The following is a 24918-nucleotide window of genomic DNA, read 5'->3' as shown; positions in this document are numbered from 1 at the left end:
ATATACATGTACCCCATTTTAGTTTTTGGTCAGCTCAAATGTGATTAGTCAAAACAACATCCTCCCCACCCCTAAGGACACATGACTTCGTGGACTCCTACGACTATGAAGAGAAGGGCCTGGCACAATATTGCACCAATTCGAATGAGGGACAGACGATCAGCGTTGGTGCGGGCTGCTGAGGGAGGTGAAATGGAGGCTATCCGCTTACTTGTGGAAAAGCGTGGTGCTAACGTGAATGCTAAAGACAACAACGGATGCACACCGTTCATGCTGGCTGTTCGAGCAGGTCACATTGAAGTCGCTCAGTTTCTCGCTCTTCAAGGTGGCGCAAACGTATATGTTAGGGACAACAATAACCGAACAGCGTTGATGCTGGCTGCTGAGGGAGGTCACGCTGAGCTGGTCAGCTTTCTCGTCAAAGAGTGTGATGCCAGCATATATTCTGAGGACAGCGGCCGCCGAATAGCGCTGATACTGGCTGTTGAGGAAGGTCGGGTTGCGCTGTGCCGCTTTCTCAAGAAAGAGTGTGATGTCAACATATTTTCCAAGGACAGCCGCCGCCAAATTGCGTTGATGCTGGCTGCTGAGGGGGATCACGTTGAGTTGGTCCGCTTACTTGTGGAAGGGTTTGGTGTTAACGTGAATGCTGAAGACAACAACGGATGGACGGCATTCATGCTGGCTGTTCGAGCAGGTCACGTTGGAGTCGCTCAGTTTCTCGCTCTTCAAGGTGGCGCAAACGTATATGTTAGGGACAACAATAACCGAACAGCGTTGATGCTGGCTGCTGAGGGAGGTCACGTTGAGCTGGTCCGCTTTCTCGTCAAAGCGTGTCATGCCAACATGGATTCCGAGGACACCAGCGGCCGAACAGCGTTGATGCTGGCTGCTGAGGGAGGTCACGTTGAGTTGGTCCGCTTTCTCGTCAAAGAGTGTCATGCCAACATGGATTCCGAGGACACCAGCGGCCGAACAGCGTTGATGCTGGCTGCTGAGGGAGGTCACGTTGAGTTGGTCCGCTTTCTCGTCAAAGAGTGTCATGCCAACATGGACTCCGAGGACAGCAGCGGCCGAACAGCGTTGATGCTGGGTGCTGAGGGAGGTCACGTTGAGTTGGTCCGCATACTTGTGGAAGAGTGTGGTGTTAACGTGAATGCTAAAGACAACAACGGATGGACGGCATTCATGCTGGCTATTCGAGGAGGTCACATTGAAGTGGCTCGGATTCTCACAGCGTCGGGCCGCGAGGATGTGAATGCCAGCGACAACAATAAACGGACAGCGTTAATGCGGGCTTCTGAAAAGGGGCACCTTGAGATGGTTCGTTTTCTCGTGGGAGAATGTGATACTGACGTTAACGCTCAGGACAATGAGGGACGGTCAGCACTGATGCTGGCTGCTGAAGGAGGACTCAATAGCGTCGTTCAGTTTCTCGCTGTAGAAGGCCGTGGAGATGTGGAAGCCAAGGACAAAAACAATCGGACTGCATCGATGCTGGCTGCCGCAGCAGGACACCTGGAGGTTATCCGCTTTCTTGTGAAGGAGCGTGGAGTTAACGTGAATAGCAAGGATAACAACGAGCGGACAATGTTGATGTTTGCAGCTGCAGCAAGTCACATTGAAGTTGTCCACTTTTTGGTGGAGGAGTGTTCCGTTGATGTGAATGCCCAGGACAACAATGGAGAGTCATCGTTAATGCGTGCTGCTGCGGGAGGTCACATCAGTATCATTCGGCGTCTCATGTCGCAAGGCCGTGCCTGTGTGAATGCCACGGACAAAAATGAACGAACAGCGTTGATGCGGGCAGCTACAGGAGGTCACTTGGAGATGACATGCTTTCTCGTGAATGAATGTGGTGCCGATATGAATGCCAAGGACAGCACCGGATGGACGGCCTTGATGCAGGCTGTTCGAACAGGTCACATCAGTGTCGCTCGGTTTCTCACAGCGTCGGGCCATGAGGATGTGAATGCCATCGACAACAACAAACGGACAGCGTTGATGCGGGCTTCTGAAAAGGGACACCTTAAGATGGTTCGTTTTCTCGTGGGAGAATGTGATGCTGACGTTAACGCTAAAGACAATAAGGGACGGACATCGTTGATGCTTGCTGCTGAAGGAGGATTTATGGAGATAGCCCGTTTTCTGTTGGAAAAATGCGGCGTGTATGTGAATGGCGTGGACGTCACTGAATGGACAGCGTTGATATTTGCAGCTAACAGAGGTCATGTTGAGGTGGCCCGCTTTCTTGTGAAAGTGTGGAGTGCTGCGGTAGATGTCATGGACAACAAGGAACGGATAGCATTGATGTTTGCTGCTGCAGGGGGTCACATTGAGATGACTCGCTTTCTCGCCAAAGAGTGTGATGCCAACGTTAACGCCAAAGACAACAACGGATGGACAGCGTTGATGTTTGCCATTGACCGAGTTCAAATTAAGGTGATCCGCTTTCTCGTGGAAGAGTGCGATGCGCAAATCAACATCAAGAACAATGACGGATGGACAGCCATTCGACTAGCTGCTGATCGTGGGTACTACGACATTCGGCGTCTACTCACACGTTTTGTTTCTCCTGGCCGTGAACTACCTACGGACGATACGACAGGATTCGTCGTGCACAAACGCGCGTCTTCCCATGGTTCAGTAAACTGCTCAATTCCCCCGTCTGAAATCGTGCTGGGCGAGTTCTGTGAGAACGGGGAGATCGGAGGTGACTTCCGCGCTAAGTGGCTCGACGCCGATGCCATCGTGAAGCTATTTATCCCAGACGCATCGCACTCGTCATTCGAGCAGGAGGTGCGCGTGTGGCAGGAATTGCGCCACCCCAACGTGCTCAGGCTGTACGGCGCGTGCTATGCTGGGCCGCAACTAAAGTTGTTCGTGTGTGAGTATGCAAGCAAGGGGTCACTGGCGCAGTACGTCAACGCGTCGTCCTCGTCCTCCGAGGGAAAGTCGCTGATTTGGACATATCTGCACCAGGCGGCACTGGGTTTGGCGTATTTGCACGAGCGAGGGATTGTTCACGGCGACCTTCGTTGCGGTAACATCTTGATTGGCAGTGACAGCATTGCGAAGCTATCGGATTTTGAATTGATCGATTCGCAGCATATATCAAGTTTGAAGGAACGGGTTGGATCGATGTGCTGGCAGTCTCCCGAGGTCGTGGAAGGGAGTCCACCGTCGTTTAAGTCGGATGTGTATTCGCTGGGAATGTGCATTTTGGAAGCTGAAACGGGAACGATACCGTGGGGCGGTGATAAATGGGCGAGAGACTCCAAATTAACATGGGAGCCGGAGTTGGATGGTGGTGATGATGATGACTCTGATGAGGACTATTGTTATTCCAGTGACGATGATTCTCCTAACTGCCCCTTTGGTGATGCACGAGAGTTAGTGTGGCGCATGTGCTCCAATGACCCGTATAAGCGTGCCACTCTATCCTCGATCGTCTACGCGCTGGAGCATTTATCCATTCAAGAGCGTTCCGGCTCCTCCCAGCCCGAGACTGAGCCTCCCAGCTGCTTTGACGACTACGCTAGCGGTACAATGATAGAGCTGTGGAACACGCTGCAAGAATACATGGAGGAGGGTGGTAACGTTGAATACCGCCCAGCATTTGACAAGCTCAAGCACGTACATGGACGCCTTCACGAATCCAAACAGAAGCCGTTCCTACTGAAGAGGTTTTGTTCGCTTCTCACCGACTTCGACCAGACGGTTAGGATGCTGCCTGAGCGAGCTAGAATCATGCGGTTGTCTTCGACTCGTGCCACGAAGACTTGTCCGTATGCGCTCGATTGGCGCATTGAGGCGCTCTTGGCGGCATTGGGGGAGTCAGCATCCAAAACGACGGAGCCGCGATGGCAGCAACAGCGTTCTGCCCAGATCGCTGCCTTCGTGTCTGGTGTATCGGACACTTTCCTCGTCTTGCAGGGATTAAAGTCGATGGAAGAGCGGTCTGCGTTTCTAAGATTGCTGAAAACAGAAATGGAAAACACTCAGGGAGAATACACTCCAGAGCAACTTCAGACGATGAAGAAGACGTACGAAGTGATCACCAGCAGGATAGAGACGGAAGGAGACTTGACGACGCTCACGCCGGACTGGTTTATCCCATGGTACGAGTTAGTCGTTGACGAGTGGGAACTGCTGGGCAGAGGTGGTTTTGGAAGCGTGTACCGAGCGAAGTGGCTGGACTCCGACGTTGTGGTGAAACAAGTCATCTTGCCGGGCTCAACTGGTTCAAGTAAGACGGTCACTTGGTCGGGTTCGTACTGCGGAGTTCAGAGCGAGTCCACTCAACATGTAGATGACAGCAAAAGAAAGGAAGCTGTGGCGATGTTCCGGAGCGAAGTGGACATTTGGTTTGGCTTAAGCCATCCGCACGTGGTCCGACTTTTTGGCGCTTGTCACGTTGGAAGGCCTTTCTTCGTCTGCGAATACGCCACTCACGGGACCCTGGTCAGTTATTTGCGAGAGCACACCAATGAACTGTGGACAAAGCTGCACGAGGCAGCATTAGGCGTCCAGTACCTCCACGCTCGCGGCGTGGTGCATGGAGATCTGAAGGGGAACAATATTGTGATCGGGAGAGATCTGAAAGCGAAGGTGACAGATTTTGGTCTGAGTTCGAGGGTGGCCAGCGAGGCCAAGGTGAAAATTTCGGGTGCTTGCAATTGGGTATCCCCAGAATGTCTTTGTGACCCCGACACACGACCAACATTTGCGTCCGACGTGTACTCCCTGGGAATGTGCATTGTGGAAGCTCTGCACGTTGTTGAGGCGGTAAAAGCTGGTAACCCAAAAACTTGCATGCCTTGGCGTCTTTCCGACCAAACTGCGGTGAGACATCACGTAAAATGTGGCAACTTGCCGTCTCAACCAAAGATCTGTAACGAGAGTCAATGGGCGCTGGTCAAACGGATGTGTATGCGCGACCCAGAGCAGCGAATCAAGATCTCGACTGTGGTCGACGAGCTGGCAAAACAGGTCAGTAACATCGAAAGCAACAAACCCGCTAAGACCGTACCAACGGAGATCGTGGCCCAGAAAGATTTGTCCGAAGTGCTGAAATCTACACAAAAGCTGTTGGGGAAATTACGAATCAACTCCGAGCGATACGACGATTCGATTCCCTCGTTGTACTTTGTCTTGTGGGATCATATTAAACAGGTGCATGAGCAAATCGACGGGATGGAACCTATTCGTGGGTGTTGGGACGCATTCCAGGCATTTTTTTTCGACGCTCGCGCTTTGACGATAAAGCTGCAAACCATGGGCACAAACCTCGTCTCGGTAGCAGAGACAACAATGTGCTGCTACGCGTTGCGTCGTCGCCTCAACAAACTGTGCGATGCCTACTTTCTTGATTGTCCGAACGATCCGGGATTTCAGACCACAGGTCTACTAGTCGGTCTCAATACGCGCGAAGCCGAAGGGAACGAACCGCAACCTTCCTGAGGGGATAACACGATGATCATTCGGCAACAGGAACGCCAGAAACCACCCAAGAAGAGGCATCGCCGCAAGCAGATCTACAGACGCATCACAAACAAGCTACGTTTAAAACAAAATAGCGGCTGATGTCGCAACAAGATGGCTGGCCAATAAAGCATCCAAGTGCTTGTCCATGGACTCACAATTCAATCAAGTGGAGAATCGGATCCTCCGATAGCTCGAGGTAAAAAGGTGTTGGTGTGGTAGGTGCGTTGATAGGAACTGATACAAGTGTCCTTTGCTAAGAGGGAAATAATTAAACTCGAGTATGATTTTTACGCCTACTACCAACAACAGAACTTCTTACTTGCCATTACCGAGTTGTTCCCCAGACGATCAAAAAGCAAAGGCGCCTTATTAGTTCTCCCTAACTACACTACATCGAATCCATATGCGAGTTGAGCTCAATCCCTTCCACAGCTTCCACAAATGCGTGGTTGGCACCACCCAGCGGTGCACCATATCCAGGGAAGTGAGTATCCTCCATTGCCATTCCACACTCAATTGTCGAACACGATTGGCAATTCACGCATCGGCACCAGTGCCCAGACCCACGCAACTCCGCTTACATGGCTGCCTTTACAGCTCTCAGTTCTTCCGTAGACACTTTCTGGTAAAACGTGGCACTTCCGTGCACCGTGCGCGGAATGACATGTACGAACACCGTGGCCACTTTTCTCTGGAGATTTCCCTACATCTCCGTCCATAGCATTTGCAAGAGACATAACTCCGTCGAACCACTAGAGCGCGATACACGAGCCACAGCATCCTTACCAGTACGACCATCTGTAAGTGTCACTTTCTGTGTCTTGAGCTCAGCTCCAGGTGGTGGCACGAGAGGCTCAGACATTTTGTGGGGGTTCGCCGAACTTGGGGAAACTGCGTGTCTGTAGAAGGAAGGACGCCACTCCGACAACGAACCATTGCAGCCATAAGCTGCTTGAGATGCAGCACAATCGGTTGCAATCGTACGTGGTGCCAATACGCTTCTGGTTTGCGGGACTATCTGGTTGGGAGGGCTTCCATCGAGGCAATACACCTTTGTCGCGTCCATGAGAAACAGTACTCGGTCGACGAGGCCTCCATGCATCAATGGCACTGTCATTTATTAAAACAGGCGTTTGACAAGCATCCGCCATTTTTCTCGAGCACAATCAAATGCTTTCAATGGTTTTAACAGCATTTCTGACAGATTGTTGCCTAGCGAACTGTACTGGTTTTAAGCGAAGATGCCGTCGCTTGCGATCGAGAGAAACAAACGCAGAATTGGCGGTATTCACTGCAACACAGCCGTATCGACATTTTCTTTGTGAAATGGGCTCAGGGGATCAAGTCCTAAACTAAAGTCAAATTTCGCGCCAAAATGAAGGGCGTACCGTAATCAATTTGTCTTTCTACTTAAGCACAGTAAATTCAATGTTTATTAACACCTTATGTACGGTACTGCCACGCGGTGGACCCATTCTCAAAAATCCACTCAAATTCCAAACTTCTCGTCATTTTTACATTTGCCAAGGCAAGCGCTGCATGGAGGCCTCCACGCCCGCCCTCTCGGCCTCCAACGAACTACGGCCCACGGGTGCGTCCCTGCCAGATGTGCAGGAGCGCGACAGCAGCAACAGCGACAGCGACGCCGAAAGAAGCGCGCAATCGGTCAAAAAGAGGCAAAAATCCGCTAAAAAGTCGACTAAAACCCGGATTTTGCTGCTCCCACGCAGCTCCAGCCTCGGATACGAACCTCGCAGAGCTCCACCGGGAAGCAGCGACCCGTGCCTATTGGCGACAAGCGACAGCGATGAAATTCGCAGTCTGGACGAGCTGGAACCGCAAAAATCCGAGCTGGACCAAGCGCAGGACGCTATCGACATTATTGTGAATCAAAACTCCGCTCTGGGTCCTACGACGTCGCTGTCTCTAGGTTCTAAGCTGTCTCTGGAGTCAAATTCTTCCACTTCCGGGCTCGAGCTGCTGTCAACAACCGAGAGGTCCAGTACATTGGTGAAGAGAGAAATCCCGAGACCTCCGCCCAGGTCCGGATTATCCGAGATTCCAGATGAAAATGGCCCAACAGGTCCTGAGACCAGAAAAAAGGTGCCATACGCCTGGATGCTGGCCAAAGTGGGGCAGAAGACCAGGAGGAAGATCGGAGATATCAGGAACTCGTACTTTGCAGGTTGGCTCGTGGCCTGCTCGCTTTTCGTGGTGCTGCTGAACGCCTTTGCCATTGCAATTGTGACGTTGACGTACCATCGGACCAGGGCAGAGGAGGTGGATCAACAGAAAAGACAGTGCAGACACTGGCTCACGCTGCTCATGACCATGCACTTTGTCGGCCTGCCGAACATTGTGCTCATTGCGCCAGTGGTGTTCCCGAACGAGTTCTTCTCGCTGTACAGGGCCAAGGATAAACGCATGGTTCGACGCCCGTACTTGCTCTTCTGCGAGATGATCGTGACTGTGCAACTGGGCTTTATGATGTACGTGGCAGTGAATCAGCTGCTGAACGTGCCGGTGATTGTTCAGTGTCATGATGAACTCAAGCCGCGCCAGATTATACTGTTCTACTCCGCGACTGTAGTGTGGCTGGTGCTTCTACGTCAGATTGTGGTCTTCTGTCGGTTCTTGACACATTTGAAGCTGCAGGCAGACAGCTCGAATGATTCGGCGCACACATCTTCACTTGGCAACTACTTCAACAAGCTGTCGCTTCCAACGATAAATGAGCGAGCACGGCTTGTGAAAGCGTTCAAGAAGCTCCTGTATCGTGCGGTCGCTCGTGGGGACGTTCTTACTGTGGAAACGCTCCTGTCCGAGTCCCAGTCAAAGTACAAGATTGACCATATTCAGGACTTGTACAGGCCGCCAGTGCTGTGGTTTTACGCTTTCGCGAAATCGAGAAAGAATCCGCTTCATATTGCCGTCAAGCGAGGCAATATGAGGATCGTGCAGATGCTGCTGGATAGTGGAATTGATGTGAACGTACTCGACAAAGTAGTGCGAGTGAACTTCAATGTTGGTCTTGTGTTTAAGATCTTCAGTCGCATCCTGGTAAGCTGCGAGTGCTATTTGCTGTATGTGCAATTGTACACGACTAATATTTTTTGTGCTTGCACTTGCGTAGGTTCGAACGCAAGACGGAGTTCGATCACCCCTCAAGACGCTCCTATGCTCCGTTCTCCTTCCTCCACTTCACGGTGCAGTAGCCGAAGGCTACGTTGATATTGTCCGTTTACTTATCAGCAAAGGTGCTGACGTGAATGCTCTCCCGCGCGCTTCGTTTTACTACCCGGCAGCCGTTCTTCCACCTATATTCGTGGCGGACGACCCGCAGGTGCTGCGCTTGCTGGTAGCAAATGGCGCCAACTTCCTTCAGGTTGCATCGGTATCGCTGACTGGTTTGATCCGCACGTACGCAACGCCGCTGCAGCAGAGTACGTTTACATTGAGATCGGATCTGAGCGATTACTTGCTGGACTGCGGTGGTGACGTTGCACTGACACCACTTCACGAGGCAGCAGCCACTGATAACGTCGGAAAAATTAAGTGGCTGCTCGCGCGTGGCATTCACGTGGATACGCTGGGAGAACGCGTTGAAGGTGTGCACCGTCGGACGCCGTTACACTGGGCGGCAGTTGTTGGAAAGGTAAACGCCGCCAAACTCTTGCTGGAAAAGGGTGCAAACCCCAACGCAAAGGACCGCGATGGCCGCACGCCCTTGCATTGGGCAGCCAGAAACAATCACGATGAGGTAGTCTCCTTACTGCTCGCTCACAAGGCTGAGCCTGATGCGGTTGATGGTGAGGGCATACCAGTCGTGTGTTTTGCGGCGGAAGCTGAAGGTGTCGATTCGACCATTTTCTCTAACCTGGTGGCTGCTGGCGCGAGTCTGCGAACCCAAGTGTCAGGCGGAAACACTGCGCTGCATATCGCTCTGCAGCGTGAGAACCGGCAAACAGCAGTATCGCTGATCAAGTGTGGATCAAGTATGATGATCACGAATGATTCGGGCAAGCGCGCTGTGGACTGCACGACGTCTACTGAGCTGCAGTTCTTGCTTAAGAAAGAAGCAGGAACCCGCAAGATCATGATCTCGTACACTCACACACATGCACAATTAGCGCAAAAAGTTCGCGAACATTTGGAAACACAAGAGCAGCTCACGTGCTGGATGGATACCATGGATCCTAGCGGAATTGGCGGTGGCGCGGTTTGGCGAGAGGAGATTGCGCGCGGTATCAACAACTGCTCGCTAGTCCTGAGCATTGTGTGCGACGGCTACACCAAGTCTGAGTGGTGTCTCAAGGAGCTTGCGCTAGCAAAGCTGCTCCGCAAACCAGGTTGGTACCCATCGTGCTATCTTGTTCGATGTCTGTAGTATTCTAACCTGAATCTGTTATGTGTAAATGCTGTAGTGCTCGGTCTCATTGTCGAGGAAGACCATCCCGCGTCAATGGCAGCACTGAAGGTACGATGACTATCGATTTCTCTATTTCTTCCTTTCCATGAGTACTCACGGGATTCGTATAAACACAGTCGCTTATCCCGTTCAAGAACCAAATTCCCTTCAATGACTTCATCGTAGCTCGTCGGCAAGAGAATCCACGAACTGTTGTGTTCGACATCGATGAGGCTGCATTTGCCGAAAGCTGGCAAGTAACTCGGCCATTCATGATCTCGATCATGAAGGACGGTCGACGGCTCGACAAAGAAGAACGTGACGACGTGGCTTCCATCATTCCGGAAGGAAGAAAGCGACGACAACTACCAGACTTGGAGATGACACCCCAAAATGGGCTAACGGCTGCAGCTAAACTACAAGGTCACGGCAGCAACGAACCCTTGCTCATTTACACCCCTCTTGGTGTTGCAAGTTCCCTGCGAGTTCGTGTGAAGGCGGATCTCGAAGGCTTCGGGTTTCCGTGTTGTGATCTGGATGAGAATCGGCTGGTAGAGCAGATGAGTGCGTCTCGGTGTGTGGTGCTACTTGTCGAGGTGCCGCCATCGTCGGGAGAAAAGGGGTCAGATGAGGCAAAAGCGAGCAAGCTTGTTCGTAAACAGCTCATTGCCTCGATGACTCGTATTGTCACGGCAGCTCAGACTTTGAGTCCACGAAAGAGCGTGTTCCCCGTGCTCGTGCAGGGCAATTTCCTCGACCTCAGTAAGATGTACACACTTGCGCGATCGGAGCTTTTCTACTTCGTGGACGGCGGCGGCTGGTCTCGCAGCGTCGGGCTCTTGGTGGATCACCTCCGACTGAAGCAGGAACGAACCAGCACTGGTGGAATTGGACTGTTGGCTCTTTCTGCGTAAGTGGATATTGAGTGGTCGAGTGACTTGGCTGTCGTCAATAACAGCTGTGCCATATATTTATGAGACCCTTGGTTGGTGTATTTAACTCGTGGTCTGGCTGGCCGTCAGCTGACTTGTGTTTCGAGGAGAAGCACTTGTTCCAGGAGTGAAATCGCTTTGAAAGTCACTTTCAAAGCGCGCCATATTTTTGAATGCAACTATGTTGGCGAGCGCGACCAGAAGTCGTCCGTTTCGAGCTGAATATGAAATTAATTGCGCGCAGTTTTCCGCCACGACTCACCGTTTTGCATGAAAGCAGTTCACCTTCGGCCTGTGGATCATGATGCCGACGAAGGTGCACTCCTTTGAGGTGGTCCCTCGCGATCACATGATGGTACCTGTTGCTACGCCTACTAGAGGATTGGGAACGGCGAAGCGGATGCTGCTAGCGGCGTGGGTTGGCGTTGGATTGATCCCTTTCCTTCTTCAGGCACGAAGCTTTCTCAAGTTCGCGACACCGCACAAAATCAATGAGACTCTCGTGGCACCGTCTGGCGCTGAAAGGGAGACAGCCAATCTAACGGAACTGTGCCCCGCGACAGGATTTCTCATGGCTCAAACGTGGTGGAATATCGTGGCAACACACTACTATGAAGTCGAGCATGGGCGGATATGCCACGTCGTGGTACCACAATACAACATGCATGGAGGCTATCGTGTGGGTAGCTTCGACGCTACACCATTTCATACGACCCCAGAGAGCTGCATACAGGACAGCTACACAGTGGAACAGTATCTGTATCATGGAAGCTTTGGGTACTACGCGTTTTATGAGGAGGCGAAAGGCACGTATTGCTCGTTAGACCGAACGGTGTATGCACTCGTTAACGGCGTCGGCACGTACGACATCAACGGTTGGTTTCTGGCCCAAGATGCTGGAGGCACCGACTCCAGACGATCGTACTGGTACGGCACAGTTGGCACGATGTGGCTAATTTACCGTGCTCTCGTGTTGCGGCGAAGTTACATCTCCTGCAATCGCTACGCACGAACGTGTGACGAAATGGGCGAGGTGCTCTGGCGAAAGCCCGCGATGGTTTTTGTGCACGAAAAGATGCGGTTGTCTGCGCATGGCGCGAACAACTTTCAGCGACTTGCGCTGCTGTACTTGATAATTGAAGGACTTATGAGCGATTTGTTCCTGTTGATCGCGCACGACGGTATCTTCGCCCAGATGCAGTACATCTCGATTGGCTACAACTTGTCTGGTTTGTTGCTTCTCCTATGGGAGATTGTCGAGAACGTGGGTTGGCTCAAGGAAAAATGGAGGATGCTGATTAAGCGATTGCTCTTTAGCTACGAGTCGTCACTTTTGGGGGAGATGCTGAGTGCTGCTGTCCAGCAACACTTTCTCGTGTCCTTGAATCGATCTGATTTGAAGGAGTCGAAACCAACCGCCCTTGCAGTGTCCTATTACGTGTGGAGTCTTTTGTGGCATACCGTGTACGTGATGATGTTGATTGGGTTCATCATGTCCGTACGGATATCGTGGGCGACTGTATACGTACTAACAAGAAATCGTACATTAACTATCTTCACGAGGCCATGCTGCGTCGATACTGTGCTAGGCGCACGATGTAGAATGACAATGCTTGGCAGCTATCGTTTGGAAGGAGACCAGCTCTTTTACAAGGCAGAAGCACTGAAAGCTTTCGGCGTCTTCAAGGCCGAGGAAGGCGATGGCTCCGAATGTCTCGTTTTGAACAAACTGGACTGGATTTCGGTCCCAGCGGACAACTTGGTCGTCATTGGAACTGTGTTGGGGCGAAGATGTGTGAAGCTGTGTCCTGAGCGTCCTTGTACCGGTGTCGTGAGCTTTTTCAGCACAAATTTGGGGGGCGCCCCTGGAAGCGAGCGCGCTTTGTATGCCCGCAGAACCTCACAAGTTGCGGCCAGTCCACCTCCAGCGGGAATTTTACCAGCATGTTGAAGTCCGAGAAGACTGGTAATAGCTAAAAACTAATTCTTGGGCTCTGGCGGTTATTTTGTCCGGCCCAATTGGCGACGCAAATAGAGAGGCGTGAGTCAGGAATTGATAACAGTACAAACAAAATGGCGAACTTCACTATTCTGCAAGCGCTTTCAAATGGTGTGGGCTTTGAAATGAAGAGGGCGGCTCGGAGTTCGTTTCCCTGCACAAAATTCACTGTTTGCAGTTCCGACGGATACCTTCAAATTAGCTCTAATTTGCGTGTGGACAAAGTGCCCTCACACTGGCGTGGTGAGGCTTTTCGAACAAAGTTTGGGGGGCAAACCTTGTCGGCGGGTTCTTCTTGTGGCCAGCACAGGCCACACTTGTGGACGGATTGGCTGAGCTGCTCGATCGCACAAGCGAGGACTGTCCGTTTCGAGGAGTGAAGATGCTAATTGTAGTTGTCATTTCGCCATTAGCGCAGTGTGAGCTACGACGATCAGGGAAGCGTTATCGAAAACAATGAACAAGCCAAGGCAACGAAGTGGCAATCAATTGTCGAATCAACGGGCATCTGCTGCTGTCATGACTCCTAGAAAATTGCTGCTGACGGCTTGGTTCATCACTGGAATGCTACCGTTGGCCCTTCAAATGCGAAGCTTCTTGAAATTCGTGACACCACACAAGATCAGTGAAAGTCTCGTAGTCCCACGCGGGGTAGAACAGAATTCGACTAATATGGCGGAGCTCTGTCCGGCTTTGGGACTTCAGATGGCCCAAGTGTGGTGGAATATCGAGACGACACACTATTACGATCTAAACGGTGGCAGGCTGTGTCACTACGTTTCTCCACAGTATAATTGCCACGGAAACTACTTGATAGGAACCACGAAGGTGGAGGCCTATCACACAGTTCCTGCAAGCTGTGCCAATGAAAGTTATCCTGTCGAAATGTTCTTTTATCATGGCAGTATTGGATTTTACTCGTTTTACGAAGAGGTCGCAGGTACTTATTGTGCCAAGGACGGCAGCATGTATGGTCTAATCAACGGACTCGGCACGTTCGACATCAACGGTTGGCTTTTAGCACAGGACGCCGGGAGTTATCTATACCGCATGTCCTATTGGTATGCTACAGTAGGCACGATTTGGATCGCGTATCGAGCTGTCGTGCTGCGGCGAAGCTATGTCGCTTGCAAGCTCTACGGCCGAAGATGCGAACGGATGGGCGAGGAGCTTAAGCGAAGAGCGGCGATGGTATTTGTGCATGAGAATATGCGTCTTTCGGCTCACGGAGCAACGAACTATCATCGAGTAGTGCTTTTGTATCTGCTGGTGGAAGGCATTATGAGTGATTTGTTTCTTCTCGTTGCTACTGACGGAATTTTCGCCTGGTTCCAGTACATCTCGTTCGGCTACAATTTGTCCGGGGTGTTGTTGATTCTGTTCGAGATCGTGGAAAACATGGGTTGGCTACGCGAGAAGCCCCGTCTTTTCATTAAGCGACTGCTCTTTTGCTATGAATCCTCACTTGTGGGGGAACTCCTGAGCGCCATCGGTCAGTCGTATATGCTTACATCATTGAGCCACTCGGTTTTCAGGCACTCTGGCTTCGTCGCCCGCGCGGTTTCCTACTACGTTTGGAGCTTGGTAGGACACAGCATCATTGTACTTACCCTCGCCGGCTTTATTCTGGCGGTCCGAACACTACGTGCGATCACGTATGCACGCTGGAAGCACGGTCATTTTTGGGCCATCTTCACGACTCCCTGCAGCGTGGACACAACTCTGGCGATGCGTAACAAGATGACGTTGCTGACAGGGTACTTGTGGGACAAAGGGCAGCTGTGCTACAAACCTGAAGCCCTGAAATCTTTCGGACTACTGAAGATGCAGGACGAGGACGGTATGGAATTCCTTGCGATGCGCAAACTGCATTGGTTCCAAGTACCGAAGGACGACTTCGTGGTGATTGGAATAGTGTCTGAGCAGTGTGTGAAACCATGTCCTGAACGCCCGAGCACTGGGGTGGCGAGCTTCTTCGACCGCAATTTGGGCGCGGCTCCAGATGAAAATGAACAATACACCGTTCGATCTATCCACGTGAAAAAAAAGGTTGTGATTCCTTCGTAGAATCTCCAAGCGACTAACCAAGAAAGTGTTGCTTTAGAGTCCCCGTGAACAACTTTGTAAATGAATATTCATGTTGGCACGGGCGCATTCAAATAGACAGTGGGTCCATTTTAGCTGGTCCGTTTCGGGTCGAGCATCACTCGAGTCAACTACACAATGAGTCGGGGTCGAGTGCACTGCCTCAACGAAGGACGAGAAGGCAATTTGGCGAACAATGGACCAGGTGCAAAGTCCCAGCGAAAATTGACCCTGGCGTGGCTGGTTGTTGGCATGGCTCCGTTTATCCTGCAGACTCGGAGCTTTCTGAAGTTCGTGACCCCCCACAAGATGCACACAAGTCTCGTAGTTCCTGCAGCGGCTGTACGGAATACTACTAACATGGCCGAGTTGTGTCCTGCTGTAGGACTTCAGATGGCTCATGTATGGTGGAACTTGGAGCCGACTCACTACTTCGAGGTGGAGCAGGGGCGTCTCTGTCACCTCGTTTCTCCACAATACAATTGCCACGGCAACTACGTAATAGACACCGAGAGGGCGGAGGATAGCGACCCAAGCTGCTCTGGCGAAAGCTACTACGTCAAGATGTACTTTTATCACGGTACCATTGGTTTCTACTCGTTTTACGAAGAGCTCAGTGGCACGTACTGCGTTGAAGACCACACGATTTACGGGCAGATCGATGGTCTTGGTACGTTTGACATTAACGGTTCGCTCCTGGCAAAAGACAATGGAGGTTATGGATATCGAATGTCATATTGGTACACATCGGTGGGCACGATTTGGATCGTGTATCGCGGTCTTGTTCTGCGGCGAAGTTACGTCGCGTGTAGTCGCTATGGGCAGAGATGTGATCGAATGGGAGAGGAGCTTGACCGAAAGACGACGTTCGTCTTCGTACACGAGAGTATGCGCCTTTCGGCGCATGGAGCGACAAACTATCATCGCGTGGTACTATTGTACTTGTTAGTGGAAGGAATTATGAGTGATTTGTTCTTGCTCGTCGCAACGGATGGCTTCTTTTCCTGGTTCCAGTACATTTCTTTCGGCTACAACTTATCGGGTCTTGTACTGCTCGTGTTTGAGATGATTGAGAACATGGGATGGCTGCGGGAGAGCACTCGACTCTGCATTAAACGACTGCTATTCAGCTACGAATCTTCGCTAATCGGAGAGCTGCTTAGCGCGATCGGCCAGTCGCATTTTCTAACATCATTGAGTCACTCCGATCTAAAGCATTCAGGCTATGTTGCTCGTGCAGTGTCGTATTACGTTTGGGGTTTAGTGGGTCATTGTGCCATTGTTTTCCCCCTTATCGGCTTCATTATGGCCGTGCGAATTCTGCGTGCAGTAACTTACATGCGCTGGAAACATGGTAGTGGATGGATCATTTTCGCAGCACCGTGCAGCGTCGATACCACATTGGGAATGCTCAACAAAATGATGATGTTGCGAGGGTATGAATACATTGAAGGCAAGCTCTACTACAACCCGGACGGACTTAAATCGTTTGGCTTGTTGAAAATGGGGGAGGAAGATGGCACCGAGTTCCTCGTTCTGCGAAAACTGCGCTGGGTTTCCGTGTCTCCGGCCGACTTGTTTGTAATTGGTGCGGTCTCCCACCAACGCGTGGAGCCGTGTGCTGAACGACCATGCTTGGGTGTAGTGAGTTTTTTTGAAAAGAGTGTAGGGGGGGATCTTGCTCAAACAGGGACGCAGCGTCCACGGCTCCTTCATGGCAGAAGCTCATTTTTTCGTGGCCCAGCTTCCATTGATATTTTGCCGGCACCGTGATGGCAGTCAAAAGACACACAAAACGAGCCTTTTCGATCCTGTTATTGCTCGCTTTGATGCTTGACCCCAGCTACAAATAGTGTTGGGCCATTTTCCGTTTCGATGCCAAAGGTGTTAAATACTTTTGACCGTTGGTAGAGTTTGAGTCTCCGTCGGCCATGACTCAAGGGCGAGTGCACTCCTTGACAGAAGCACCCCATGGCCGCATGTCTCCCGTGGCACGGTACACAAGTGTCATGACTGTGCAGCGAAAACTTTTGCTCGGGTGGTTTTTCTTGGGTGTGTTACCGTTTATGCTGCAGATTCGCAGCTACCTGAAGTTCGCAACGCCGCACAAGATCACGGAGAGCCTTTTAGTGCCAGCAGGTGCCGAGATGGGGATGGAGAACATAGGGGAATTGTGTCCGATGAAGGGATTTAACGTCGGACAAGTGTGGTGGAATGTCGACATCACGCACTATTACAAGCTGGAACATGACTATCTGTGCCATTTTGTGGTTCCTCAATACAACAGTCACGGCAACTTCCTTATAGGAAAAGAAAAGGTGGAGCGTTTCCACACGGCACCAGCAGGTTGTGCAAACAACAGCTACCCAGTTGAACTTTTCTTCTACCACAGCAGCATCGGCTATTACTCGTTTTACGACGAGCTCGTTGGTGCCTACTGTACTTTGGATAGTGCTGCGTATACTCACGTTGCAGGGCTTGGTACCTTTGATATCAATGGTCTAGCCTTAGCCCAGGACCCTGGCAGCGATGACTACAGATGGTCATACTGGTACAGCATTCTTGGTGCAATCTGGACTGTGTTCCGCGCACTTGTACTACGCCGAAGCTTCATCTCATGCAAACGCTACGGCGACAAGTGTAGTCAGCTGGAGGTAAACCTTCGGCGAAGGGCAGCAACGATCTTCGTGCACGAGAGTCTGCGACTATCCGCACACGGCGCCACTAATTATCATCGAATGTTGCTGCTGTACTTACTCTTGGAAGGGCTCATGTCCGACTTGTTTTTGCTTGCAGCAACGGATGGAACCTTTGCCTGGGTTCAATACGCCTCGCTTGGATACAACTTATCTGGTACACTTCTTCTTATCTTTGAAATGATTGAGACCGTGCACTGGATGAGCGAAAGCTTTCGGCTTTTCACCAAGCGCCTGCTCTTCAGCTACGAATCCTCGTTGATAGGAGAACTCTCGAGTGCAGTTGTGCAGTCATATATTCTCACGTCGATTAATCACTCGGATCTAAAGTGCTCGAAGCCGGTAGCTTTAACAGTGTCATACTACGTGTGGGGTTTAGTGGGCCACGGTGTTATCCTTGGGGCTCTCATTGGATTCATCATGGCCGTGCGAATTCTACGTGCGATCACCTACGTGCGTTGGAAATTCGGCCGCACCTGGGATATTTTATTATCGCCATGCTGCGTTGACACCACACTCGGAGCGCGCAACAAGATGATGAAACTAGCAGGTTACTATTGGGAAGATGGAAAACTTTACTACCGAGGTGATGCCATGAAATCATTCGGGCTTCTGAAGGTGGAGGAGGAAGATGGCTCCGAGTTCATGGCTCTGCGCAAACTCGGTTGGTTCGAGGTGCATCAAGAGGACTTGTTCGTGATCGGGTCTGTGACGGGGCAGCGCGTCGAACCTTGCAGTGAGCGACCTTGTACGGGAGTGGTTAGCTTCTTCGATCGGGATTTGGGAGGTGCTGTCGACGAACCAGAAGGTCCCCGTTCCCAGACCACACGAGATAGAAACAAAATATCTCCAGCGCTTCTTTCACTCGGCCCTGATGCTAATGTCCTCAAAAACTAGAGTAAAGTGCTTTGCCATGCTCGCGATGTCACGCAGGTGTTCCTGGTCAATGAAGAGATCCTTTCTAGCTCGGCATATTTTGGACATGTCGGCCATATTTTTTCTACTTCTACCTGCTACTGAAAACACCGAAGTCAAACACTTGTGTGAGAGAGTTTACGCTGCCTGACAAAGGGGAGAACATAGAGTTACCACCACTGTACGGGACATGGTTAAGTTGTGGCTCGTCGGACAGCAAGGCTCCGGTGCACTTGCTGATCTTGAGTTGCTCAGGCACGGAGTTGACGATGAGCTGGGTTCTTGGTACCTGAAACTGGGCGACCCATAAACGTCCCGCTGTATGAGATTCACATTTTAACCGAGAGGTCAGTGGTGGTCCCGTCCCGATGTATACTCAGCCACAAAGCAGCTAGCTTTACGCACGCCTTCGAACACCCGCGAGGCATTGCTTAGCCACTCCCGCAGAGACAACGCATGCGGAGGCGGGAGTGGCTTCGACCCTGGTGTCAGGGCCATCGTCTGGGAGGTGAAGGAGGGCGAACTCGGCAAGCTCAGCACGAATCGCTGAAAATCTTCCGCTGCCTCGTCGAAGTCGGCATACTTACTGGAAGCAAACTTCGACTTGTAGTGGGCTGGCCCCTTTTTGCTTTCGCTCGCAGGAGACGCGGATGATCGTGCAGCATTTTTTTGCTGGGGCTTATGAGGAAGCACGAATGATGCCGCGTTGAGAACTCCAGTGTCATCTTCAGCCGGATCACTGTAGCTTGAGAGCTTGTAGGGCACACGAACCAACGCTTGCGCCCATGCAGCCTCTAGAGCTCGCTCATGCGCGGCAAAAAGCTCATTCTCGCGATACAGCAGCTCCGAGTCCGCAATATTGTTGGCTACAAAGAGAAGTTGCGCGGCATGCTTCTGACTGGTTCCAGACACGCTCGGCAGTCGACATTGTGCGAATTTGTGCTCGATCTTGCGCAGCAGGTCGTTGACAGAAACCTGAAACGCCAATCCGTCGTGGACGACCACCACGTAGTGGCAGATGGCGAACAAAAAGACCGCAAGCTGGTACGACGCCGTCTCCACTTGCTGTTCCGGTGTGAGCGCTCCAAACCGCTGGGACTCGTTTCGCTCCAGCAGATCCGCAAGCATCGAGCTGCTCAGCAGCGGCTGCGAATCGAGCAAAATCATCGGGTGGCCCGATCCCCCGGCCATCGACACGGCCAAGTCCACGCCCGTGGTCTCATGTCGGTCCAGCACCAGCGATTCCAAGCTCCTTGTGGAGAAAATCTCCTCCTCTTGACCAATTCCCTTCTGTGCTAACAAGGACAAGAGCGTGGACTTGCCCACACCTTCAAAGCCCAGCACCCCCACTACTGTCAAGTTGGTGAGCTCCAGACAGTCGCCCAATTTCATGGACAAGTCGGTCGCGAACAGCATTTGCCCCGTAATGAGCTTGACACTTGACAAAGGAGGGATTATCCTGCTTTGCTGGATAATGGGAGGTCTCTGCCTCCCTCCTGGAGACGCTGCTGAAGTGCTACTGGGTCTGCTGTTCACCTGTAAGAGATTTTCTCGGTCCTGGACGCTGTGTCTGCGTCGATTGGCATCCGGCTCGTAGAGGACGCCGGAGGACCCTACAGCAGGTGGACGTAGCAGCATAGACGGGGTCTTGGACAGTATCACGGATGGAGATGGACCTGCTGACGTGGTAGTGCGGCTACGCGGTCGCTGGGAGCCTCGGAATGCGCCTCGGGAGCTGCTGGCGTGTGTGGCATTTGTGGGGCCGGCTGAGCTGCTGCTGGTGCGGCGGTTGATGCTACTGCGCTGCAAGAAGGAGGGCAAGACGGTCAGAGGGGTTGAAAGCGCGTGGGGGACGTACAGGGCGCAGCAGAGGACGCACCTTCTGGCGCTGCTTCTGCGGCGTATTCTCGCGATCCATTGTCAAATGCGGGATTGTTTGTGGAAATGTGGTGAGATGGAAATGTGGATGCTGCCAGAAATAAAGTATACTTAAAGCAAGTCATTTTACACGCGCTTGTACTTGTCCTGGCGCTGGCGACGGCCCCGTGTGGTGGTGGCTGCCCCGCGTGTCTTCTTGGTCTTTTGCCGCCGCTTGTTGCGGGACACGAAGGAATCGCGCTGCTCCAGCTCCTGGTCGAAGAGGCCCAGCGCTTGGCTCAGCGCGGTGACTGGCTCCTCCTTGTGCTTCTTCTGCTGCTGTTGCTGCTTCTTGAGCGCATGGGCGGCAGCGAGCTGCTGCTCTGCCTGCTTCTCCGCTGTTTTTGAGGCCAGAAGGTCCTTGGCGGCGGAGCGACTGGACACGACAGCGCCACTGGCGTCCAGCGCCAAGTCGAGGCTGGAGAAGAGCGACGCCATTGCAGACTTGCTGGCACTCGAGCCAGGAGCGGGCGACACCATCGCGCTGCTGCCGGTGGCGCCTACCGACGTGCGCAAACTCGAGACGAAAGGCGTCGCCATCACAGTGATTCAGGTAAATGGACGATTGGTTTAGAAATGGCAAGGATAACACTAAAGTGAACAAATAGAAATGGCGTTAGGGTACTAAATCGAGGCGCCCGCTACCTAACGGTTTCTATATTAAAATAGAAACCGTGATATCTAACTCGCGTTTACTTTGGAAGTTAGGTATGAGTCATAGTATGACTGTGCAGAGCTTTAGGTTGAGCTGCACGGCCACCCCCGTCCAGAATGGTTGCTGAGGTTCCTCAGACCAAAGAAGGACGTGCCCACCAGCGGAAGGCCAAGTTCGTCCCCGGGCTCGCCACTCCGCTCCGATAAGTCCTCGGCGAGCCTCTCGACTGACACGCCCTTGGCTGGCAGAGGGGCTATCGGGTCCGAAGGCCGTGCTTGAGAGGGACTTGCGGAGCTTGAGGTAAAAGTAAGAATGAATTAATGTTTAAGGCCGGGCCCGACACCGTGCTTCTAGAACGCGCTTCATTCTAAAGCTACGCTTCTCCATCTTTCAGTGTCCTTGGGATCCACCTTAGTGGCTCTTGCCATCTCTCAGCTATCAATCCGTCCTGTCCTTTAGGCGTGTTACGACGTCTTCGTCCCACCAGGCCGGTCGGTCCATCGCTTGAGCTTCTTGCGTCAAATGACGGAATGAGCAGCTCATGGCACCCGTCCGGCAATCGGTTTGCATGCATGAGACTCGGTTGTCTTCGGGTAAGCGCCCATGAAGCCAATGAACTTTCGTGTGTTCACGAAGTAAAACATTAGCGAGGGGAGCTGGCGTTGCTCTCGAGGATTTCTTGCCATGAAGCTACTCGTGGCAATAGCCATGCACCGGACAAATGCTGTCCTCTCTACCTGCAATTTGTGGACGAGCTCATTCAACTTGCAATTGCGAGCGAAGACAACCACAAACGATGAAAATCCTGCGAAATACCCCGCCGGCAGTTGGCGTTCAAGGATTCTTTCTACTCCGAAGCACATCCGTGGACGATGTAGGTAGTTGTTTTACCTTTCTCGCAAGGCGCTCTCGTTTTCATTTCGGAGAAATGTCAAGCTCTAACCAAGAGCTAATCATTTTGGCTTGGTGCTCGATGGATTATCTTTTGGGCCCATTTCAACGGGAATCTTCTCTACTACGGTGTCCAGCTGACGGAATTGTCGAGGTGAACGCGAGTTTTATTTTCTCGACGCCGTCGATACCCTGTCGCTGTAGCTGCTTCTACTCGGTGACTCAGCATGAGCCGCCCTGGCCCGGGTCGCGTGAACCTCATCGGCGAGTACACGGCCTACAACGGCGGGTTCGAGTGTGCGTTGTCTGCAGAGTTTACCTGGTCAGTTTGCTGCAATGCAGACGTGGTAGAGTTGACTGGGACGGCGTCGGCTCCTAGGGACTGGAGTTCGTCGTGGAGCAGTTCCTCCCATATCTGTTCGTGCTGCTGGCGTGCTGTGTACTCGGACGTCAGCTCCACGATCACTACGGACACATCAATGAAGGTGTAAGCACGCTAGCAATCGCTGTACAAGTAGCTGATGGATTTTTTACCTTCTGGGAGCAGCTCCGCCACGAGCTCTTTGACCCAGTCATTCAGCACGTCAGCGGCCACGGCGTGTACTGGCGGCGTCGCAGCGCGAGAGAGATCGAGTCGCTGAACCAGGTATGCCTTGACCATGGCCTGCAGCACGCCGTGGAAGACGTCGCGGATACACTCATCGATGAGCGACGAGAGCACGCTCCCGGCGAGTGAGGCTGCGAGGTCTTCTCTGCGCTTGGTCGTCGTTGCCTCCTGCAGGAATCAGACGCACATAATAGTGGATAACAGGTAGGAAAGGCAACAGCAACAGCATGCACCAGCTCCTTACCTGCGAGCATGTCTCTCGTAGGACGTCGAGCAAGCAAACCGGCACGAGGTTGGTCACCTCCTGACGTAGAAAAATGTCCAGGAAGTCCTGCGCTTGCTGTGCAAGTTGCTCGTTCCGGCGATGCCGGCTCGCTCGCCGCCGCCGATAGAAACGATATTCTCGCTGCATGCACAAGGACGAAAAGTAAGCCGCTAGTCGATGAAGCAGCAAGCGCTGCAAGACAGGCCACCTGAATCGTCGTGGCGGCGTCGTACTGCAGCTTCGACATGGCTGCGAGCGAGCGCATGCGCTGGCTGCGCATGGTGGTAATCGTCGACGGCGGGACTCGCACGTCTTCATCACTAACAGACGCGCTGCTATCGTCCACCTCACTGCTGTCACTGCTGGAAGGGCATCTCCGTCTATATTGCCTTGCTGGTCGGGCTCGATCGCTATAGCGATGTCTGTCGGGTACCGGCGGCAGATACACGTACGCCAACTGCGGCAGCGGCTCGAGCTCGCGGCGCTTCGTCGACGAAGCCGGCGGTGGCGGTCGTCCCACTGCGCCACAGCGTCAGCGTCGCGCTGATTGCTCCCGCTCGGCCGGAGCGCCGGCAACTTGTCCGACGATCGCCGTCGAGACCTGCTGCCTGCTTGAAGCGGCGACGGTTAGATCCAGCGCTCCCCATCGTGCTGATCTCATCGCTCGCGTGACGCACCTGCTCTTGGGGGCATCAAGGCCGGTTGGGTTCCTACAGTCCGCCGCTATCGGGGCCCGGGCTCTGCATTCTTCCAAACGGACGATATGTCGCCGGTGGCGACCAAAGATAGGTCTCCGCCTCGGTGCTGCGCGAGCAGCTCGCAGGGGAAAAATGCCGGCGTGAAAGACATGGCAAGTCGGCCTGGCTTCTGAGTCGGCACGAGCTCGTCCGCGGCAAGCAATTCAGGCACGCGCACACTTCATCGACGACACACATGCAGGTCCGGGTTAAATAGATGTATTCTACTTGCTGTTGCTTTCTAGATTTTCAAGGGAAATGGTGGACTGCTACTGCTACTCGGCTACTATCGACTGCTCTTCGGGGGCCCTATAGATATATAGTTGTGGATAAATGGGGAGGCGGCGGCTTGAGTCGGCTACTGCAGCATCTCGTTCGAGAGCTCCAGATCCAGCGGCTCGTCGTGCGAGCTCAGCTGCACCAGGAAGACGCCCAGCAAGTTCAGCTGCTTCTGCAGCTGCGTCATGCTCGGGTTGTCCAGCAGCTTGATGGACTTGAGCTGCGTGTTGGGCGTGCGCCGCGCCACGTACTGGACGGCGCAGCGGTCGATGGATGAGTCGCCCAGCGCGATGACCTGCTGCGGCTCGCGCTGCTGCTGCTGCACGTACACGCCGCGGGTCTCCACGATCGGCTGCTGGAGGAAGCCGCGCTTGGCGAGCAGGTCGCGGTACACGGCGATCTTCCACTCGACGGGGCGGTCCGGGAACACGCTCTCGAAGTTGGAGCGGGCCGAGATGACGGTCATGTGCTCCAGCAGCGGTACCACGTTGGGCAGGAAGCGCTGGCACGACCGCTGGACCCAGCCCGTGAGTCCGTTGGTGACGATGCAGCACGAGCCGAGCGTCAGACACGCGGTGAGGAACTTCTCGGCCTCCTGAGCGAACTCCTCGAGCAGGGGCACCACCTCCTCGGGCAGCTCGAAGGCCTCGTCCTCCGAGGAGAAGCCCAGCTTGGACAGGTGCGTGTTGGGCAGGATGGTGTCATCCCAGTCCAGGATGATCACTGCGGTAACAGAAGAGGAAGATGGTGAGTGCCGTGAAGGAACTGATGCCGTCGGGTTGACACCGACGAGCGACTGCGAACGTACGAGGCGCGGGGGCGAGCTGCTGGACGACGACCTCGGTGGGCGAGGCCGGTTCTTCGCGGACGGTGGCGGTGACGACGCGGCTGACTCCCATGTACAAGTCGGTCTTGGTCCTGTGTGGTAAATTGGCTTTTGAAGCGAACGCGAATGAAGAAAAAGTCGATTGGCAGAGGGCAGAAGCGAAAGGGCGCGCACTCTTGGCCGAAGTATGCGACATACGTTCATCAAGTCACTAAGAGG

General features: G+C 52.9%; 8 protein-coding genes across 8 annotated transcripts; 4 read left to right on the top strand and 4 right to left on the bottom strand.

The window, feature by feature from the left end:
• Nucleotides 1–144: 144 nt before the first annotated feature.
• On the top strand, nucleotides 145–5463 carry KRP23_11567 (Ankyrin repeat domain-containing protein 50; the record flags this gene model as incomplete). The annotated part of the gene is made up of 1 exon (XM_067882126.1): nucleotides 145–5463. One exon carries the CDS (start codon nucleotides 145–147, stop codon nucleotides 5461–5463), a length of 5319 nt encoding a protein of 1772 aa, XP_067740404.1.
• Nucleotides 5464–7026: 1563 nt separating this feature from the next.
• On the top strand, nucleotides 7027–10809 carry KRP23_11566 (Ankyrin-2; the record flags this gene model as incomplete). The annotated part of the gene is made up of 4 exons (XM_067882125.1): nucleotides 7027–8547; nucleotides 8621–9836; nucleotides 9912–9964; nucleotides 10033–10809. The coding sequence occupies 4 exons, from the start codon at nucleotides 7027–7029 to the stop codon at nucleotides 10807–10809; spliced, it is 3567 nt and encodes a 1188-aa protein (XP_067740403.1).
• Nucleotides 10810–11128: 319 nt separating this feature from the next.
• KRP23_11565 (uncharacterized protein) lies at nucleotides 11129–14893 on the top strand (the record flags this gene model as incomplete). The annotated part of the gene is made up of 4 exons (XM_067882124.1): nucleotides 11129–12291; nucleotides 12448–12711; nucleotides 13732–13835; nucleotides 13902–14893. The coding sequence occupies 4 exons, from the start codon at nucleotides 11129–11131 to the stop codon at nucleotides 14891–14893; spliced, it is 2523 nt and encodes an 840-aa protein (XP_067740402.1).
• Nucleotides 14894–16890: 1997 nt separating this feature from the next.
• KRP23_11564 (uncharacterized protein) lies at nucleotides 16891–18504 on the top strand (the record flags this gene model as incomplete). The annotated part of the gene is made up of 1 exon (XM_067882123.1): nucleotides 16891–18504. One exon carries the CDS (start codon nucleotides 16891–16893, stop codon nucleotides 18502–18504), a length of 1614 nt encoding a protein of 537 aa, XP_067740401.1.
• Nucleotides 18505–18870: 366 nt separating this feature from the next.
• On the bottom strand, nucleotides 18871–20440 carry KRP23_11563 (Protein SMG9; the record flags this gene model as incomplete). Its single annotated transcript, XM_067882120.1, has 2 exons — nucleotides 18871–20325; nucleotides 20402–20440. 2 exons carry the CDS (start codon nucleotides 20438–20440, stop codon nucleotides 18871–18873), a joined length of 1494 nt encoding a protein of 497 aa, XP_067740400.1.
• An 86-nt stretch (nucleotides 20441–20526) lies between these two features.
• On the bottom strand, nucleotides 20527–20979 carry KRP23_11562 (uncharacterized protein; the record flags this gene model as incomplete). Its single annotated transcript, XM_067882119.1, has 1 exon — nucleotides 20527–20979. The coding sequence occupies one exon, from the start codon at nucleotides 20977–20979 to the stop codon at nucleotides 20527–20529; it is 453 nt and encodes a 150-aa protein (XP_067740399.1).
• Nucleotides 20980–22262: 1283 nt separating this feature from the next.
• KRP23_11561 (uncharacterized protein) lies at nucleotides 22263–23550 on the bottom strand (the record flags this gene model as incomplete). Its single annotated transcript, XM_067882118.1, has 6 exons — nucleotides 22263–22450; nucleotides 22520–22760; nucleotides 22837–22998; nucleotides 23066–23216; nucleotides 23291–23465; nucleotides 23535–23550. 6 exons carry the CDS (start codon nucleotides 23548–23550, stop codon nucleotides 22263–22265), a joined length of 933 nt encoding a protein of 310 aa, XP_067740398.1.
• A 402-nt stretch (nucleotides 23551–23952) lies between these two features.
• On the bottom strand, nucleotides 23953–24772 carry KRP23_11560 (uncharacterized protein; the record flags this gene model as incomplete). The annotated part of the gene is made up of 2 exons (XM_067882117.1): nucleotides 23953–24596; nucleotides 24682–24772. 2 exons carry the CDS (start codon nucleotides 24770–24772, stop codon nucleotides 23953–23955), a joined length of 735 nt encoding a protein of 244 aa, XP_067740397.1.
• Nucleotides 24773–24918: the final 146 nt, after the last annotated feature.

The sequence above is a fragment of the Phytophthora ramorum genome (genome assembly GCF_020800215.1).
Source record: "Phytophthora ramorum isolate Pr-102 chromosome Unknown Phyram_PR-102_s0012, whole genome shotgun sequence".
Lineage (NCBI taxonomy): Eukaryota > Oomycota > Peronosporomycetes > Peronosporales > Peronosporaceae > Phytophthora > Phytophthora ramorum.
This window is presented reverse-complemented; position numbering and strand designations above follow the sequence as displayed.